Genomic DNA, 16,754 nt, shown 5'->3' on the forward strand with positions numbered 1-16,754 from the left:
TAGAGTGGAGATGGGGTCCCTTCAGCCTTTTGGTGCAGTTTCTCCAGACCCCCTTCCGGGGGCGACAGTACCAAAGCAGACAGGGAGTGGGTGGCTTTTGGAGGTCCTGAGGTGTTCATTTTGTCCTCTCTGCTCCAGGTTTGAAGGTGCCTCTGCAGATGGCGAGGCAAGGCCTCCCTGGGAAGCCACCATCTGCTCGAAATGAGTGGGAGAGCTGGCAGGCCACCATCCACCTCCCCCGCGTGGAGCAGCACGAGGCCGCCGCCGCTGCTGGGCCCCGGACACTTTGTCTGGGCACCTGCATGTCCTCCCTCTGCCTGGGCAGGAGCTGGGCAGGAGCTGGGCAGGAGGTGCAGGGGTGCCACTGACTGGAGGCTGGATCAGGCTGATTCCCCCCAGGGATCTGTTAGCCTTAACAGGCACCGAGTGGGACAGCGTAGGCAGGGGAAGGAATGGCCGACCAGGCTCCTTCTCTCCCGCATTGCCTGAGCCCTCCCTTGTGCCACGCTCCGCCCTCGGCGCTGTCTGTCAAGTCGTTGGGACTGGGAAGCTGGCCTCCAGGTTCTCGGCCCATCCGGGCCTTCTCTCCATCGCCGTGTGCCCTCCCAGTTCCCTGCCCTCTCTGGACTTTGGTCCCACCTTCTGGACAGTTATGGAGGAATGGGACACTGTCCACAAGCTTCCGCTCTTCAAATTCCCATCCTTCCCTCTAACATTTCATGATCAGGATCCCGAGATTCAATTTGGTGGCCAGAAGAAGTGAGGTGGAGGGTTCTGTGGGATTTGGGGATCGTTGATGGAATTTGGGGATCATCCCAGGGGGCAGTGAGATCAGGGGACCCTCAGCAGCCCGCTCCAGTTGCGGGGCAGGCCTGGGCTCAGCTCTGGTGTGAACCAGCTCCGTGGATCCTCCACTGCTGCGGGCAGGGAAGTGCAGGAGGCAGGGTCACTGTGACGCCCGAGGACGTTGAGGCCTGGAGAGTGAAAGGACGTGACCAAGGCCACCAGGCCGGGGAAGGGCAGGTGTGGGGTTCCAGTCCAGGGCATCTGCCTGCACGGGCTTTGAACCACTCAGCCAGTGAGCCTTAAACTTGACAGGGAGCAAGACAGCCATGTGGGGATGGGGTTTGAATCTGGATTCCGCCTCCCTGCATGTCTGAAGGTTGTGCGTTTGCACAAGCTGCCTCAAGAATCCTGGTGTGCCGCACTCTGTGCACCTGGGCCCTGAGAGCAATGGGACACCTCCCTCCCTGGCACCCCCATGCCCACCCTGCCGAGGAGAGACTCTTCCCCCAGACATGGCCCTGCCCGCTCATCTCTGCTGTCCATAAGCTGCTTGTCCTTTGAAGAAGCCCCAGGGAGGCAGTGATGTGGGGCAGGCTGGTCCAGGCCGCGGACCACCCATCACCCTGCCTAGGTGGGCCCTGGGCTCTGCATACCCCCTCCCTATTTGGCACCTCAGAGACCTCCACGCTCAGGGGTGGGCCCGTCTGCTCAAGGGGGATGCCTCTGGGGGAAGAACTCTAGGCAAGGTCCATGTCTCTGCCTGGGGGACTCTCCGTGGGGAGTCCCAGCCTTTCCAGCCCCTCCTGCAGTTTCCATGGCAACAGCAGTTGCCATGGTATTGCTGGGCAAGGAGCTGATGGGGAAGAAGGTGGACCCCAGGCCCCCACGCCCACTGAAGCCTCTATGAGAACAGCTGTCCTATCTCCACGGTCCTGGGGGTCCCCCAAAACTGAGGGGTTGTCTCCCAAGGAGTCACTGAGTAACACCTAGGAGAGATAAAGGAGGAGGTCCCCCCAGGAGGCCCCACCCTATGTGCCAGCCACTCTGCAGTGCAGGCCACACAGACTTGCATGTTCTGTTTACTTGCCTGTCTCCTCCGCCACATTGCGAGCGCCTGGGGTGGGGAGCTGTCTGACTCATCATCTCCCGTCCCCAGGGCCCAGCACAGGGCCTAGCACAGAGCCTGGCACAGATCAGATTGAATTGAATTACATAAAAAGTTGAGTCTGGCTCCTCGGGTTTAGGGGGTGACACAGTTGGATGGGGAGGTTTCCAGGCTCTGGGGGCCAGCCTGCACTTGGTTTGAATCTCAGCTCTGGAGCTGGGGAGGCAGCTTAGTGGTGGAGCACTTGCCTGGCACGTGCAAGGACCTGGGTTTGAATCTCATCACCACAAGAAAACAAAACCAACAAAAGCAACTTCTACGATAATCCCAGCTCTGGGGGCTGGGATTATAGCTCAGCTGGGACTGCTTGCCTAGCATGCATTAGGCCTTGGGTTCAATCCCCAGCAGCACCACCACCAATAAATAAATAAATAAATAGATGCAAGGAGAAGAATAATCCTAGCTCTGCTGTGTGACCTTGAGTGAGTCACTTCCCCTCTCTGAGCTTCAATTGCTTCATCTGTAAAATTATAATTTCCATATCAGAGCATGTTTGAGGAGTTGGGATTCACTCAGAATTTATTGAGCACCTCTGGAATACTGGGATTCTGAGCCCTGGGATCTGTGACAGAGAGAAAGTGCTGGCCCTGCCCTCCTGCAGCTCATAGTCTGGCAACAATGAAATTTGCTTGGCACCTGAAAATGCAGAAGCTTCCTCCCATCTCCTTCCCACTGGCTCCTCCTCACCAGCTCTGCTCTCCCCAGAGGTGGCTCAGGCGAGGGCTCCAACAGGGGGCCTTGAACCTGGGAGCCCTGGGCCTCTCTGTTGCTCCAGGCCTTGAATCTGAGTCAGGCCCTGGGCAGGTGGCGGGAGACCTGGCTTCTGCCTCTGGCTCAGTCAGTCCTGTGTGTTCCCCTCGCGGTCTCCATGTGCTGCTCCATGGGGAGGCAGCTGGCCACAGTCCCTCAGGCTCTGGCCTGCTTCCCCCTTTCCTGGGTCCTGGGGATCCCATGACAGCCTGATTCCTGGAGAGGCCTCTGCCCTCGTGTCTGCCTGGGGTGGAATAGGGCGAGGCGGGTGGGTGCGGGAACAAGAAGAGCTGACAGGACAGAGTACTTGCACCCTCAAGACTCAGCCAAAAGGACAGCTGGGGTTGACATCAGCATGAGCCATGTCTGAAATACGGACTGGACTGTTGGGTCTGGAGACCGATGACTTGTGACCCCTCAGTCCAGATCCATAGGGACTGGATCCATGGGGGGCTGAGAACAGAGAGGTTTCACTGCACGGGAGAACAGATGGAGTCCAGGTCTGCTCTGCTAGGTACTGGTTGCGTAATCTGTTTCCTCATCCATAAAATGGGGATAGTAACAGCAACTACCTCCTGAGACTACTGTATGGAGTCCAGAGGTATGGCCCACAAAGCAGCTGGCACACAGTGGGCACTTTTGAAGCCCAAGTTCTTTTCCTTGCCTCCTCCCCCCTGCATCTGCCTGTCCTCAACTCCAGCCAGATGGGACCTGAGAAAAGGGAAGTGAGATGTTGCCCTTCCCCACAGTGAAAGGAAGGGGATGAAGTGCAGGGCCGTTTCTCGGGATCCACTCTGTGGCCACTGGACACTGAGGGTGTAGGCCAGCCATACCTGAGTTTCCCCCAGGCTGAATGGCTGAGGCTGGGTTGGGGCAGGAACTTCCTGTTGGTCCTGAACCAACACAGGGCATATCTAAGAGGCATCTGGGGAATTGCTGGTGTAGTCTCCTGGCAGCTTAGGTGCATAAATTATGTGGGGACTTGGAAGAGGGTGTTTTCCACTTTTCTGGGTGGCATCACCCCTTCAGGGTCTGAAGCCCTTGTTCTAAGGTTCGGTGGGGTCAGCACTTTAAGGGGATTTTGGATCTCCCAGCTGCAGAACTGGTACTCCTGATCTTGACCTTCCTCTGATCCCTGACTCCTTGCAGGGACTTCTTGCCGCGAGGATCTGGCATTGTCACGCGACGTCCCCTGGTCCTGCAGCTGGTCAATGCTAACACAGGTACATGCTCTCCATCAGCCCCAAGGTGAGGGGCTGCCTTTCTACTGAACTTGAAAGTTACCAAGCAAGGGCTTCGTTCCCTCCTCGGGTTCCATTCCTTACCTGAACAAGGGAGATAAAAGTGTTTGCAGTCTGTTTCTGGTGGGAGATGGGGCGCTGGTGGGTTCCGGACTGTGATGCTCGCCCCCTTCCTCTACCCGCTTCTGGAGCAGAATACGCGGAGTTCCTGCACTGCAAGGGGAAGAAGTTCACTGACTTCGAGGAGGTGCGCCTGGAAATCGAGGCCGAGACCGACCGGGTCACCGGTACCAACAAGGGCATCTCTCCGGTGCCGATAAACCTGCGGGTCTACTCGCCGCACGGTGAGACCTGGCCCCGCCCTCCTGGCTTCTTTGCCTAGCCACGCCCCCAGGCCACTTTCTGGGCCCCGCCCGTTTCTGGTGCAGACTCCGCCCCCGCAGCCGCCCCCCCTCCACGCCCTGCTAGCCCGAGCTCCACCCCGCCGTGGCTCCGCCCATCCTTAGCCCCTACCCTGGTCCTCCTTAGACCCCGCTCCCACGCGGATCCCGTGGGTCCGACCCTGTTCTGTAACTCTGCGCGCCCACGGTCATGCCCCTTGCCTTGAGCCATCCCTCTTGTCGCCCTGTCCAGTACTGAACCTGACGCTGGTGGACCTGCCCGGAATGACCAAGGTGCCGGTGGGAGACCAGCCTCCGGACATCGAGTTCCAGATCCGAGACATGCTTATGCAGTTCGTCACCAAGGAGAACTGCCTCATCTTGGCGGTGTCCCCTGCCAACTCCGACCTGGCCAACTCTGATGCCCTCAAGGTGGCCAAGGAGGTGGACCCCCAGGGTAGGTTCCCACTTGGCAGTCCGTGTGCCAGGCCCGGGGGTGGTTGCTTCTTAGTTTAGGGGGAGCCCCTGCAGGGTCTAGGTGGAATAGCGGTGGGAGCAGATTCATGCTTTTAAACGTCACTGTGTAAAATATAAGAGGGGTCCCAGGAGTGGGTGAGGAGATAGGCAGGGAGAGGGGGAGCAGGGTGGGTGGGCTTGGGGATTTCCTCCTGAGGGCGGGTCTACATGAGGACTGCCCTCCTGCTGCCCACCCCCAGGTCAGCGCACCATTGGGGTCATCACCAAGCTGGACCTGATGGATGAGGGCACAGATGCCAGGGATGTGCTGGAGAACAAGCTGCTCCCCCTGCGCAGAGGTAGGCGACCACTCCCCTACCCACTGCCTGCCCCTCTGGACACTCCTGAGAAGGCCGCTTTCCTGACCTTGACTGGCCCACAGGCTACATTGGGGTGGTGAACAGGAGCCAGAAGGACATAGATGGCAAGAAGGACATCACGGCTGCCTTGGCCGCTGAGCGCAAGTTCTTCCTCTCCCACCCATCCTATCGCCACCTGGCTGACCGCATGGGGACACCCTACCTGCAGAAGGTCCTCAACCAGGTAGGGGCACAGGCTAGGATAGGGCCTGGAGATACCAGCATGACCAAAGAGTAATTTAAATGTATCTTGAGGGAGACTGAGAGGTTCGCACCCATCATGCAGACGGACAAACACCCAGAAAAGCAAAGGAGGCTGCCCACATCCCATGGCCACAGAGCTTTGCAGCTGACCCTGTGTGGGACCTGCCTGGGGAACCCCAGACTCCTGGGACACAGAAAAGGCCAAGACCTCGTGTGGAGGGGGGCAGCAACAAGGGCTTGGTTTGGGGGCCATGATTGGTGTGTACTCAGCTGAAGACCTGGTTCCTTTCGAGATGAGGAGAGATGGATCCTAGACTGGGGTCAGCACCCCCCGGGGTTTCCCTGGGTGCTTCTCCATCTGGAATGGGCCTCTAGAACTCAGGGCTGTGGGTTTTGACAGGAGAGAGGCAGTGGGGAGTGCCACAGACCTGGGTTCCAGCCTGCACTGAGACACTCTCCAGCTCTCTGCACCTGTATTCCTATATCTATGAAATGGGGAAATGTCGCCAGAGCCTGTTTCATAGAATACAGGGAAGATACAGGGAGATACAGTGTGGGGGGACCTAGTGAGAGTGGGCGCCTCAACTTGAGAATTACCTGAAGGGCTGAACCCTAGAGGGAATGAGGGGGCAGCCCTCAGCCTCCCCTACGTTAGAGGCATTTGGTTTGTCCTTTATGATATCTGAAAACGTTAAACTGGTCAAAAATCAAGTAATGTCAAATACAAATCCGGGTTTCTGGTTTTGTTTGAAAATTGAGTTATGTGCTCATTAATTCAAATAATACACCTCTGTGTACTCATGCCAAATGGAAGCCTGCCTGCAAGAAGATTTTGTTCTGGAGACAGGGCAGCCCTCGGTGGCCCCATGCCCATCCCTCCAGTGTCCACCTCACCACATACGCGGGGCCCCCTGGTAGCCCGCTCTCTGCCTGGCTCCCTGGGAAGCTGGGTTGGTTCTGTGGCCTTAACCTTTTCCTCACCTTCACACCCAGCAACTGACGAACCACATCCGGGACACACTGCCTGGGCTGCGGAACAAGCTGCAGAGCCAGCTGCTGTCCATCGAGAAGGAGGTGGAGGAGTATAAGAACTTCCGCCCTGATGACCCTGCACGGAAGACCAAGGCCCTGCTCCAGTGAGACTCTCCCAGCCCTGACGTCCCACTGCTGAGCTGTCCCCGCCCCAGCCTCTCAACACCCTCTTCAGCACGGGACTCCCCAGGGCTCTCTCCACGGGGCCATACCTCTCTCCACAGGATGGTCCAGCAGTTTGCAGTGGACTTTGAGAAGCGTATTGAGGGCTCTGGAGACCAGATCGACACCTATGAGCTGTCTGGGGGAGCCCGCATTAACCGGATCTTCCATGAACGCTTCCCCTTTGAGCTAGTCAAGGTAGGACAGGAAGCCCCAGGGATGGAGGACTCAGGAGGTCTCCACTCCCACCCAGGACATTCTGATGTGGTCCTTTGCTTAACTCTCCAAAGGCCCTGGTGCTCGGCCCTGTGAGTGGGGAGGGCCCTGTCTGGGCCTCCCACGCAGCAGGGACAGGCCCTGACCATCTTTCTCTCTGTTGTCCTCATAGATGGAGTTTGATGAGAAAGAACTTCGAAGGGAGATCAGCTATGCCATCAAGAATATCCATGGCATTAGGCACGTACTGGGGCCAGGGAGGGGGGCTGAACCCCAGAGGGCAGGGGGGGTTAGCTCTGACGCAGAGAGCAGGGAAGTGGCCCCCCTCAGGAAGGACCTGAGAGTCCTGCTCCTAGTCCCCTCAATCCCAACTTCCTAGCTCCCAGCTCAACAGGCTCCAGCCAGGGGAGGCAGATGGGGGGGGCTGGACCACTGCACTCCTTGCAACCCGATGGCCTCCTCTACTATCCCTGGAGCAGGGCCTGGGAGCAGGGCACAGAGCCCACAGTACAGATGGCCTGCGAAGTACCCTCTAGGGCTGGGCCCTGCCCTTCCCCAGGGTGAGGCATCTCCGCCCAGTCCTAGCCAGGTTACTGAGCAAAGGTGCCCACACCACTGGGCAGGGCCTGGGGCACAGCATCAACCCACCACACCCTCCCCCATCCCCATCAGCCCAGTGTTGACCGTTCGCCCACCTCCCGAGGCCATCCAGCCTGTGGAGCAGGAAGGCTTGGGAGGCAGACTCTCTCCTTGACAGCTCAGACCCCTGCAGAGACGCAGGTCTGCACTGTGCTCACTCAGTCTCTCCAGGCAGCAGAACAATGTGAAGCACTTCCTAGTGCCACGCTGAAATGTCCCTGGGTTCCTGCAGATTTATTTCGGTTTTCTTAGAATGACCCAAGACTGTAGACAGAAATGGAACTAGAAGAGAAAATCCCAGGTTGGACTTGGAGTTTACCTGCTGATGAGCACCTTGGCCAAGGTGCTCACTCCTGGGCGGCTCTTCGGGAGAACCCAGTTTGGCCATTGCCAAGCCATTTCTGGCCACAGGGCTTTTTGTAGGACCACTTGAGAGGCAGCAGGACATATGAATGCACACAAGCAGCCCTTGTCTTGCCCCCAAAGACCATGTAGGGAAAGCCCCTCATTAGAATCCCTTCACCCATCTGACAGGTGGGGACACTGAAGCCCAGAGAGAGTAATGGGACCCCCGCCCCCGCCCAGCTCAGAGGTTTGGGAGGGGCCCTGGCCTGTCACTTCTGGCAGGTGCTGGCCTGTGACACTGTGCCCTTCTCCCGCTCCGGGCGTTCAGAACGGGGCTGTTTACCCCAGACATGGCCTTTGAGACCATTGTGAAAAAGCAGGTGAAGAAGATCCGAGAACCGTGTCTCAAGTGTGTGGACATGGTTATCTCGGAGCTAATCAGCACCGTTAGACAGTGCACCAAGAAGGTAACCCGGGCCAGCCTGCCTCTGTCCCTACCCTGCACTGCTGCCGGGCACTCCCTCCCCAGTCCCCACTGCCTCCTCGGTAGCATGTACAGGCCTCAGCGGGGTGGGGGAGGCAGGCAGCCACAGGCCAGCAGAGGGAACCCCGAGCTCCAGCCCTGGGGACCAAGGGATTGGAAGCTGGGGAGACTGGTATGGTGGCTGGCCATTTACCCTGAGAGCCCACCACGAGGTCCCCCCAGCTCAGAGAGGATAGGGCTTGAGGGTACCTGAGCCCCCTTCCCGCCCACAGAGGTGGAGTCACCTTGGGATGCTCTAGGGAGGGGTCTTGGGGAAAACTGAGGATGTAGATGAGGCCCAGGCCTTCTCGGGCACTGGGAGCCAGAGGGGTGCAGGGGGCCAGGACCAGCGGGTATCATGATCCCCTGCTGTCCCTCATCTTCCCACCCGTACCCCACCCTCGCTCAGGACCCCCACTCAGGCCCTCCCCTCCCCTCCATTCACATCCAGCCTTCCAGGGACGAGCCATCTCCCCCTGCCATGTCATCCAGCCTTGCAGAACCACAGGAGAAGGACAGGGCAGGGACGGTGGCCCCCATTTCACAGCAGGAACACTGAGGCTCAGGGGACCAAGTGACTCGCCCAAAGTCATGTCAGCTAAGAGGTGGCAGCAGTGTTGTTAGGCCAGGGCTTTGGGCTCCAAGTCCAGAGCTCACTGATCCCACCCGAGCCTCCCTCCCTGCCTCCCCCACTGCCACCCTGGCCCGCTATTGCCACCTCACTTCCTGTCTTTCTTCTTCTCTCTCTTTCTGTCTTTTGGAACTGATTTCCCCAGGCCCCTTTGGAGGAGAGGCAGGGGGTTCCCCTTGGGGAGAGTGGCAGGAGTAGAGCAGGGAACTGGACAGCAGAGGTCAGGCTGCTCCACTGCCCTCTGGGAGGCCTCATCTGCATCACAATTTATGCAAGTGGAGGCCCTTAGATTTGTGCAGTGCCCAGCCTGGGCAGCAGCCCTGGTAGAGATGGAGAAATCAGGATGAAGCCAGTGCAGGTGGCACTGGGAATCCTAGCACTGAGCAGGATGGGTGGGTGGGGTCCTAACCTGTCTTAGCCTGGGTCGGCTCCTTAGAAGGACCCAAGGCTGTAGACAGAAATGGAACTGGAAAAGAAGGCGCAGGTAACTTAGAGCAGCTGAGGAGAGTGGGGGGGGGCAGTCAGTCTGGGGGTGAGGGTCTGACTAGTAGGGATCTTGTATGGGCTAGGGGCTTGGCCCCTGAGACCTCTGGCCATCCCCACAGAGCCCTGGGGGATCTTGGCAGCGCCCGGGAGGTCTGATCCCGGGTGGGGAGGGAGGGCTGGGTCCCACGCTCACGTTGTCTTCTGTTCTCTCTTTCTCTGTGTCGGTGTCTCTCTCTCTTCCCCCATGCCTGTGCCATCCTGCCCCACCCCTGGAGCCCGGCTGCTTGGCTCTCACCCCCTCCTCTCCCTGATCCCTCCTCCCCGGGTGCAGGACGGGCCTCTTCACTCCTGACCTCGCTTTTGAAGCCACAGTGAAAAAGCAGGTGCAGAAGCTCAAAGAGCCCAGTATCAAGTGTGTGGATATGGTAGTCAGTGAGCTCACGACCACCATCAGAAAGTGTAGTGAAAAGGTATGGCGGCCGCCTGGGAGGGGCTGGGCCTGGCCGTCCCTTCTTTGTGGCTACGGCCTCCCATGGGCAGAACCGTCTGCCAAACACACTGGCAGCCTCTTGGCTCCCCGCAGAGACCCAGACACCCGTGCAGGCCAGGAGGTCCCTGGCTGATGTTTCTTGCCAACTGATAACCCTGGGTCTCCCTGGGCTTATGGTCCCCCCAGGCTCCTGTCCCTGCCAGAGGACTTTGCTGCAGCTCAAGTGTCCTCAGTGACCCCTTTCTACCCACTAGGATGAGAAGGATGATAAGAGATGGAGGCTGTTTACTGAGCAGCTACTGTGTGAGCGCACAGGGCTAAGGGCTTGCCCTTAGTGTGTGACTTAATCCTCTCGACCACCCTAATAAGTGGGTAGTGTCATCCCCATTTTACAAATGACCCAACAGTTTCAGAAAGGAAAAGCAGAAGGAGATTCCGATTTAGGAAGGGATCTGGGATCAGAGCCTCCTGGGGTGGGGAGCCATCCCAGTCCCTCAAAACCAATTTGCCTAAAAGCAGATGGGATTACTCATGATCCGTGCGTGTTTGGCAGGGCCGGCCTCTTCTGAGCTGTCTGTGATCCTTTAGATGCCTTTTTCCTATCTGTCTACTCTTGAGCATTTTGAAGATTTTTAGCCAGGTCACCCAAAGCGCATCTTCCAGGGGTTTACAAGAGAGTTTGTTGCCTGCGGGAGCTTGCCCAGGACTCCAGTGCTGCCCGCACCCCACAAGTAGCCTGAACCAGTCTCGGGGCTAAAGCCCAGTCTCTCTTGGGCCTGAGAAATCTCCCGTGCTGCAGGGTGGGTACACGGCTGCCTTAACTTTGAGTTTTCAGGAATTATCCCCCTGGCTCCTCTGTACTCGGGCACCGGGTTGTGAAATGTTGCATGCCATTGCCCAGAGACTGGTCCCATGCCCCTTAGCTGCCAGGGGCATGCCACTGCTGCCTCATGGATGACCTGTGTCCTCAGTATCCTACTGATGGACAGTTAGGGTGCTTTAACTCCTTCCTGTTTTCTTTTTCTTCTTTTGACCTGGTTAGTAGTTGGTGAGCAGTTATCATTTTGATAACTTCTGCGATATTACCTTCCCAAAACTTTACTATCTCTCTGAAACCTTTTTCTACATCTTGGTTTATTTTATTTGGAGACACACTGGGAATATATGAGCATTCTGCTTTTTCTCTTAATAACATACATTTTTCAGGGCTACTAGTACATAGTCCATAGAAAGATTGAGAATAGAAACACGAGCTTCTATTGAATTAGTTTCTTGTGGTTTTCCTGTTATGGAACATTTAGGTAGTCTCCAGTTTTTTGATATTATACATAAATAACCTGTCAGTGAACATCTTTGTACATGAAGATGTATTATATTCTTTGTTGAGGGCTATCCTTCATCTAGATTCCTAGAAGGCTGATTTCTAGAGATAAAAATTTAAAAACTTTGCTGACTTGCATTCCAAGAGGAAAGCAGTAATTATTGTAAATGGTAAAATTTTGGAAACGACCCAGATGCCCATCAAGAGGATCAATGCTATGTACACTATCACACAGACAGTGGAATGCTACAGCTATTATTAAAAGGGCAAGACATATTTGTTTGTAGTCACATGTCCCTCCAGAATGTCCTGTGAGGGAAAACATGATTGTTTCAGAGAAGAATGTATATAGTATTTTGGGAAAATTAATGTACATTGAGTGATAAAATCCCCAAGTTGCATTCACCAAATTGCTAAACATTATTTTGTGAGCAGGCAAAGGAACATAGTAATCTTTCTATTTCTATTTCACAAATTTTAGTTGTGTTCAATTCTTTTATATGTCTGATTTTTGCGAGTGGAAAAATTGGCCAACAAAAACTTTAGAATGGAAAACTGGTCTAAATGGAGGAAGATAATTCTTTTGCCTTTTGATTTGTTTAATGGACAGTAATTATTTTTTCTTTGGCAAAACTCATCCTCTTTGTCTTCTTTTTTTCTTCCTAAGTTTTTGAGCTGAGCAAATCACTCCTGCTGAAGGTTTGATAAATGTTTAATTCTAATTACTGCCAGCCCTGCTAGAATCAGACTTCTCTGTCTCTGGGTGAAATTCAGACTTTGATGCAGGGGGCAGCGGGTGCTACTCCATCTTCTCAGCAACCCCACAGAGAAACTGAGACTCAGGGTGGTCCCGTGGCTTTTCTGAGCAGACCTGGCAGGCAGGGACTGGCTTTGAACCCAGGGCCTTGTGCTCTAGGAGCTGCAGCCCTGACCGCTAAGCCAGTGGGCTCCAGGCTGCCTGCCCTGCTCAGCCAAGAGCTGAGAGAGAAAAGTTCCATTTCAAAAACTGGCTGGAGGTCTGGAAATGCTCAGAGCAGCCAGGATGGAAAAAGATGCTCAAGGAACAGAACCCTCCAAGGGGCTGAGGCTGCCCTGCCACATGTGACACGTGGAAAACTTGAGAAATGCAACATCCAGGCAGTCGGTGGGAGGACGGGTCATGCTCTTTGGCAAAATACTCCCTCCTCCCTCCTTTTCCTGCCCCCCTCCCACCCTGCTCTGGGAAGGGGAGCCTTGGGGGCCACTTCAGAGGTCCAGTAGTGATGACTCAGTCCACAATCTACCCAGACTAGGAGACTTTGAGGAGTGGGGGCCCCTCCCTGAGCCTCGAGGGGCAGCAGGGTCCACTGGGTCCCGCCAGCAGTATGTCTAGCCCCTGCTCACAGGCCGCCCCTCCCCAGGTCCCTTGCGCTGGGCCACCCAGCCACACCCTTGGCACAGCCACAGAACCGTGGGACCTAGGCATCTCACGGCGGCCTCTCCTGGGCTGCCCTCCAGGGTACTGCTTCTCTCCGCATCCCCCTGATTGGCCCCCTCCCAGCTCCTTGGCCTCCGTCTTGCCCTCAGAATCACCTGTGACCCAGGCATACCAAACTCCAGCTCTGTTCCTACACAGGGGGGTCCGTCGAGGGGTTGGACCCAAGCATGGGAAGAGGGACAGGGAGCTGTCTTAGCTTGGCCCAGCTGGGTCTGACGTAGGGAGGGCAGACAGCAGGACTGGAGGTCCCCCTGTGTGGGCCACACCATCCGAAGTTCATTGAGCCTCCCTCCCTGAGGAAGAGCTGTTCACAAGCCAGAGGGTCAGGGACTCTGTGCCCACTCAGCCCAACAAGAAGGGCAAAGACATCATCCTTCATTCATTCCCCCATCCCTTCTACATGCCTCTTTGAGCTCTGGAGGCATGCCTGGCCCCTCCACCCCTGCCTTTGGGACAAGGACTGCCCATTTGGACGAGGGAGATTGGGTGCCACAGGGAGGCCCCTAACTCAGCTCTCAGTGGTCTGGTTGGGGCAGACTTTCTGGAAGAGGTGACATCCAACAGCCACTTGCAGTGCAGTCGATCACCTTGGCCTTGTCCAGGTGGCTGAGCTCAGTGTGGCTGAGATGATGGGACTCACAAGCAGAGGGGAAGAGTTTGGAGAAGCTGGGGAAATGGGTGCTGCTCCAAGGAGTGGGTAGAGTCAGCCTGGCCTGCCAGCCGGGAGCTGGGCAGAGGAGGCTGGGGACGATGGCGTCAGGCAGGTGCATGCAAAAGGAGGCAGAACTGGGTGGATTTTACCAAGAGGGCCCAGGGCCCAGTCAGGCCCCCGCGGGGTACTGCTCATGCTGCTGGCACCCCCACCTCCGCATGTCCCCGTGCCCTCGCATGCCTGTGGCTCCTGCATGTCCTTTGGTGTGACTGCTGGTTTCCCCCTGCAAACCTGCCCCTTCCTCAGCTCTGACAAGGAGCATTGCCTGTGCCCAGCCTGACTCAGGAGGCCAACTGGCACCGTGGGCCCTGACCCCCCCAATTCCTCCTGGATAGGACTCGAGGCCCTTCCCCACCTGATTACCCAGCTGCCCCTCCAGGCCTTCGGAAGGCAAAGGGCAGCCCCCCCAAGGGCCAGTGCACACCTTGGGAGCTAATGGTCCTCAAAGGTCTCCATCCCTCTGGTCATTCTCCAAGATGGCAGCTGTCCAGGGAGCAGGCTGGTTCCTGTGGTGCTCCTCACCACCGGAACTGCCCTTCCCACCAGAAGTTGCCCCAGTAGGCCTCAGAGAGGGCCCGCAGCCAGGAAGACCTTTGAATCACGCGCTGGGGTTAGGGGTGGCCGTGGCTTGGTGCCATCAGCTTCCTGGGATCCCGGGCCCTCTTCCCGCCTCGCCTCTGTCCCCTTGTCCCTGGGCCCCTAGACTCTGGTGGGCCTCGGGGCCCCTCCCATGGCCCCCGTGCACGTGGCTCTCTCGCCTCCCACCCTTCCCAGCTCCAGCAGTACCCTCGGCTGCGGGAGGAGATGGAGCGCATCGTGACCACCCACATCCGGGAGCGTGAGGGCCGCACCAAGGAGCAGGTGAGCGCTGCCCCTCGCCTCCCTGCCCCTGTCTCTCCTGCTGTGGTAGAGCACGCAGAACACGCAGAACACGAGCCACTGCATTCACACTGAGGTGCAGTGTCACCACCAGCCGTCCCTAGAACTTTTGTCATCTCCCAAAACTGAACCTCTGTCCCCATTAAACACTGACTCCCCCTCTCCACACCCCCTCCCTGTCCCTGGCAGCCACCTTTCTCCTCTCTGGGAGTTTGCCTACACTAGGCCCCTCATGAGTGGAATCATATGGTATTTACCCTGTTGTGTTGGCATATTTCACTTAGTATATCTCCAAAGTTCATCCGTCTTGTGTCTTGTAGCACGTTCCAGAATCTTTGTCCTGTGTGTGTGTGTGTGTGTGGTGCTGAGATTGAACCCAGGGCCTTGTGCATGCCAGGTAGGCCCTCTACCAACTGAGCTATGTCCCCAGCCCTTGTTTCCTACTGTGACTAATTCTGCTATGAAAATGGATGTACAAATATCTTTTCAAGTCTCTGCCTTCACTTCTTTTGGGTCTATACCCAGAAGTGGAATTGCTGGTTTCTTTTTTTTTTTTTTTTTTTTTTTAAGAGAGAGGGAAGGGGGGGAGAGAGAGAGAATTTTTAATATTTATTTTTTAGTTATTGGCAGACACAACATCTTTGTTTGTATGTGGTGCTGAGGATCGAACCCGGGCCGCACGCATGCCAGGCGAGCGCGCTACCACTTGAGCCACATCCCCAGCCCTATGTTTAGTTTCTTGAGCACCCGCCATCTTGTTTTCCACATGGCTGAGCCATTTTACCTTCCCATCGTGTGTCCTTCTCTTTCTTAGTCTGGCTTTCTCGGCTTTCTGGCCTCCGTCTTTCTTGTTGTCTCTCTTTGGGCCTCTCTTTGCTGTTTCTCGGGCTCACCTTATACTCCTTGTGGTTAACTCCTTCCTTTTAGGTTAGCATTCATCAAATATTCATTCACAGACATGGTCACTGAATGCTGTCTCTGAGCCGGGAGGAGTGGAGAGGAGCAGGGCCCGTTATACCACTCTTCCCTGACCCGCCTCGGCCACCCCTCTGCCTGTGCTCATCTCTGGCTCCCACTTCCCACTCCTGTCCTCACATCTCCTCCACAATGATACGTCTGCAGTTCACTCGTATTTTTGCTGTTGATGTCATGTTTAAAAATCTTTATTAGTCTCTTTCTAATTTCAAAAGTGATCAATACCCAATAAAACATTCAAATCATATAGAAGTGATTAAATTGCGAGTAAGTGCACCTCCACTCACCCTTCCCCACCCCTGCAGTTTGGTGTGTCCCCACACAGGCGTTGTCCTGAGTGCTCACACTCATACACACACTTTGCAAACTTCACCTTTGTCTTCAAGAGCCACCATCCTGCTGTGTGTCTGCCCCCCTTTTTCCCTCTAAAGATAATTATAGCACTTCACATCTTTGAGCACCTATTATATTTTGGGCGCATGCCGGCCTCACCTCATTGTGTCTACGCCAGCCCTGTGAGGCAGAAGCATCTCATTTGTAGGATTTTAGGCTCAGTGAGGACAGGCCCCAGGCTCCCAGGAAGCAGCCAGGTGGGAGCTGGGCAGGCAGCCTGCCTCCTCACGAGTCTCTTCTCACTTCATAATGTGCCTGGGGAAGTGTTGTCCCAAGACAGCTCCTAGAAGTTCTCCTTATTCTTCTGAACAGCAGCAGCCTGTGGTTTAGGGAGTGCCATAATCTACTTCACCTTCTGATGGCCACTGGCTTCTTGGTAATTTTTCTCTATTACCAATTATACTGCAGCCAGGCATGGTGGTACCTATAGTCCCTGCTACGGGGAGGCTGAGGCAGGAAGATCATCCGACCAGGAGTTCAAGGACAGCCTGGGCTGTCCATAGTGAGACCTTGTCTCAAAACAAACATATAACAACCACAACAACAAAAATAAACTACCCTGAACGCTCTGGTACCTATACCTTTGTTTAATTGGTGAGCGTATTGGAAGGGAGTATGTGCATTTCAGTGTTGTTGTTAAATATTGCCAGGGCTGGGGTTATAGCTCATGGTAGAGCATTTGCCTCGCACATGTGAGGCACTGGGTTCCATCCTCAGCACCACATAAAAATAAGTAAAGTGAATATATTTTTAAAAAATCGCCAAAGCGCCCTCCAAGAGGTGAAGTTAATTTATACCACCTGGGCTGGGGCTGGGGCTCAGTGGTAGCATGTGGGAGGCCCTCATTCAGCCCCCAGCATCACCAAAAACAAACAAACAACAAACTCTTCCACTAAGAGTATAATGCCCCCTATTATTATTAATAGGTTGAGAAAGGGCCTCCTTGTTGAACTTACATTTCTCTATTATTGAAGGTGAGCCCCTTTTCCTCCATGAATTGCCCATTCATGGCCTTTGACTCTTTGACTGTTGGCTATTTAATTTGTGTTTCTTTTATCTTTCACTCACTGAT

General features: G+C 55.6%; 1 protein-coding gene across 18 annotated transcripts in view; it reads left to right on the forward strand.

The window, feature by feature from the left end:
* The window catches only part of Dnm1 (dynamin 1), a 41,254-nt gene that overhangs the window by 9,333 nt on the left and 15,167 nt on the right, over positions 1 to 16,754 (forward strand). For 12 of the 18 annotated variants that reach the window (XR_009227448.1, XR_009227449.1, XR_009227450.1 and 9 more), the window contains exons 2-11: positions 3,851 to 3,924; positions 4,137 to 4,286; positions 4,576 to 4,779; positions 5,039 to 5,137; positions 5,221 to 5,381; positions 6,395 to 6,537; positions 6,658 to 6,793; positions 6,984 to 7,051; positions 9,767 to 9,905; positions 14,210 to 14,296. Coding sequence is in view for 13 of the 18 variants with exons in the window: in XM_058581801.1 (XP_058437784.1) it covers positions 3,851 to 3,924; positions 4,137 to 4,286; positions 4,576 to 4,779; positions 5,039 to 5,137; positions 5,221 to 5,381; positions 6,395 to 6,537; positions 6,658 to 6,793; positions 6,984 to 7,051; positions 9,767 to 9,905; positions 14,210 to 14,296 (1,261 nt within the window). In the remaining 5 variants the exon portion in view is untranslated. Of the gene's footprint in view, positions 1 to 3,850; positions 3,925 to 4,136; positions 4,287 to 4,575; positions 4,780 to 5,038; positions 5,138 to 5,220; positions 5,382 to 6,394; positions 6,538 to 6,657; positions 6,794 to 6,983; positions 7,052 to 8,123; positions 8,263 to 9,766; positions 9,906 to 14,209; positions 14,297 to 16,754 lie in introns of all 18 variants that reach the window. The other 6 variants (XM_046451950.2, XM_046451957.2, XM_058581798.1 and 3 more) reach the window with 1 other exon arrangement.

Source organism: Marmota monax, unplaced genomic scaffold (genome assembly GCF_021218885.2).
Source record: "Marmota monax isolate L192 unplaced genomic scaffold, Marmota_monax_Labrador192_F-V1.1 WCK01_AAM20220418_F8-fsc00020, whole genome shotgun sequence".
Taxonomy (NCBI): domain Eukaryota; kingdom Metazoa; phylum Chordata; class Mammalia; order Rodentia; family Sciuridae; genus Marmota; species Marmota monax.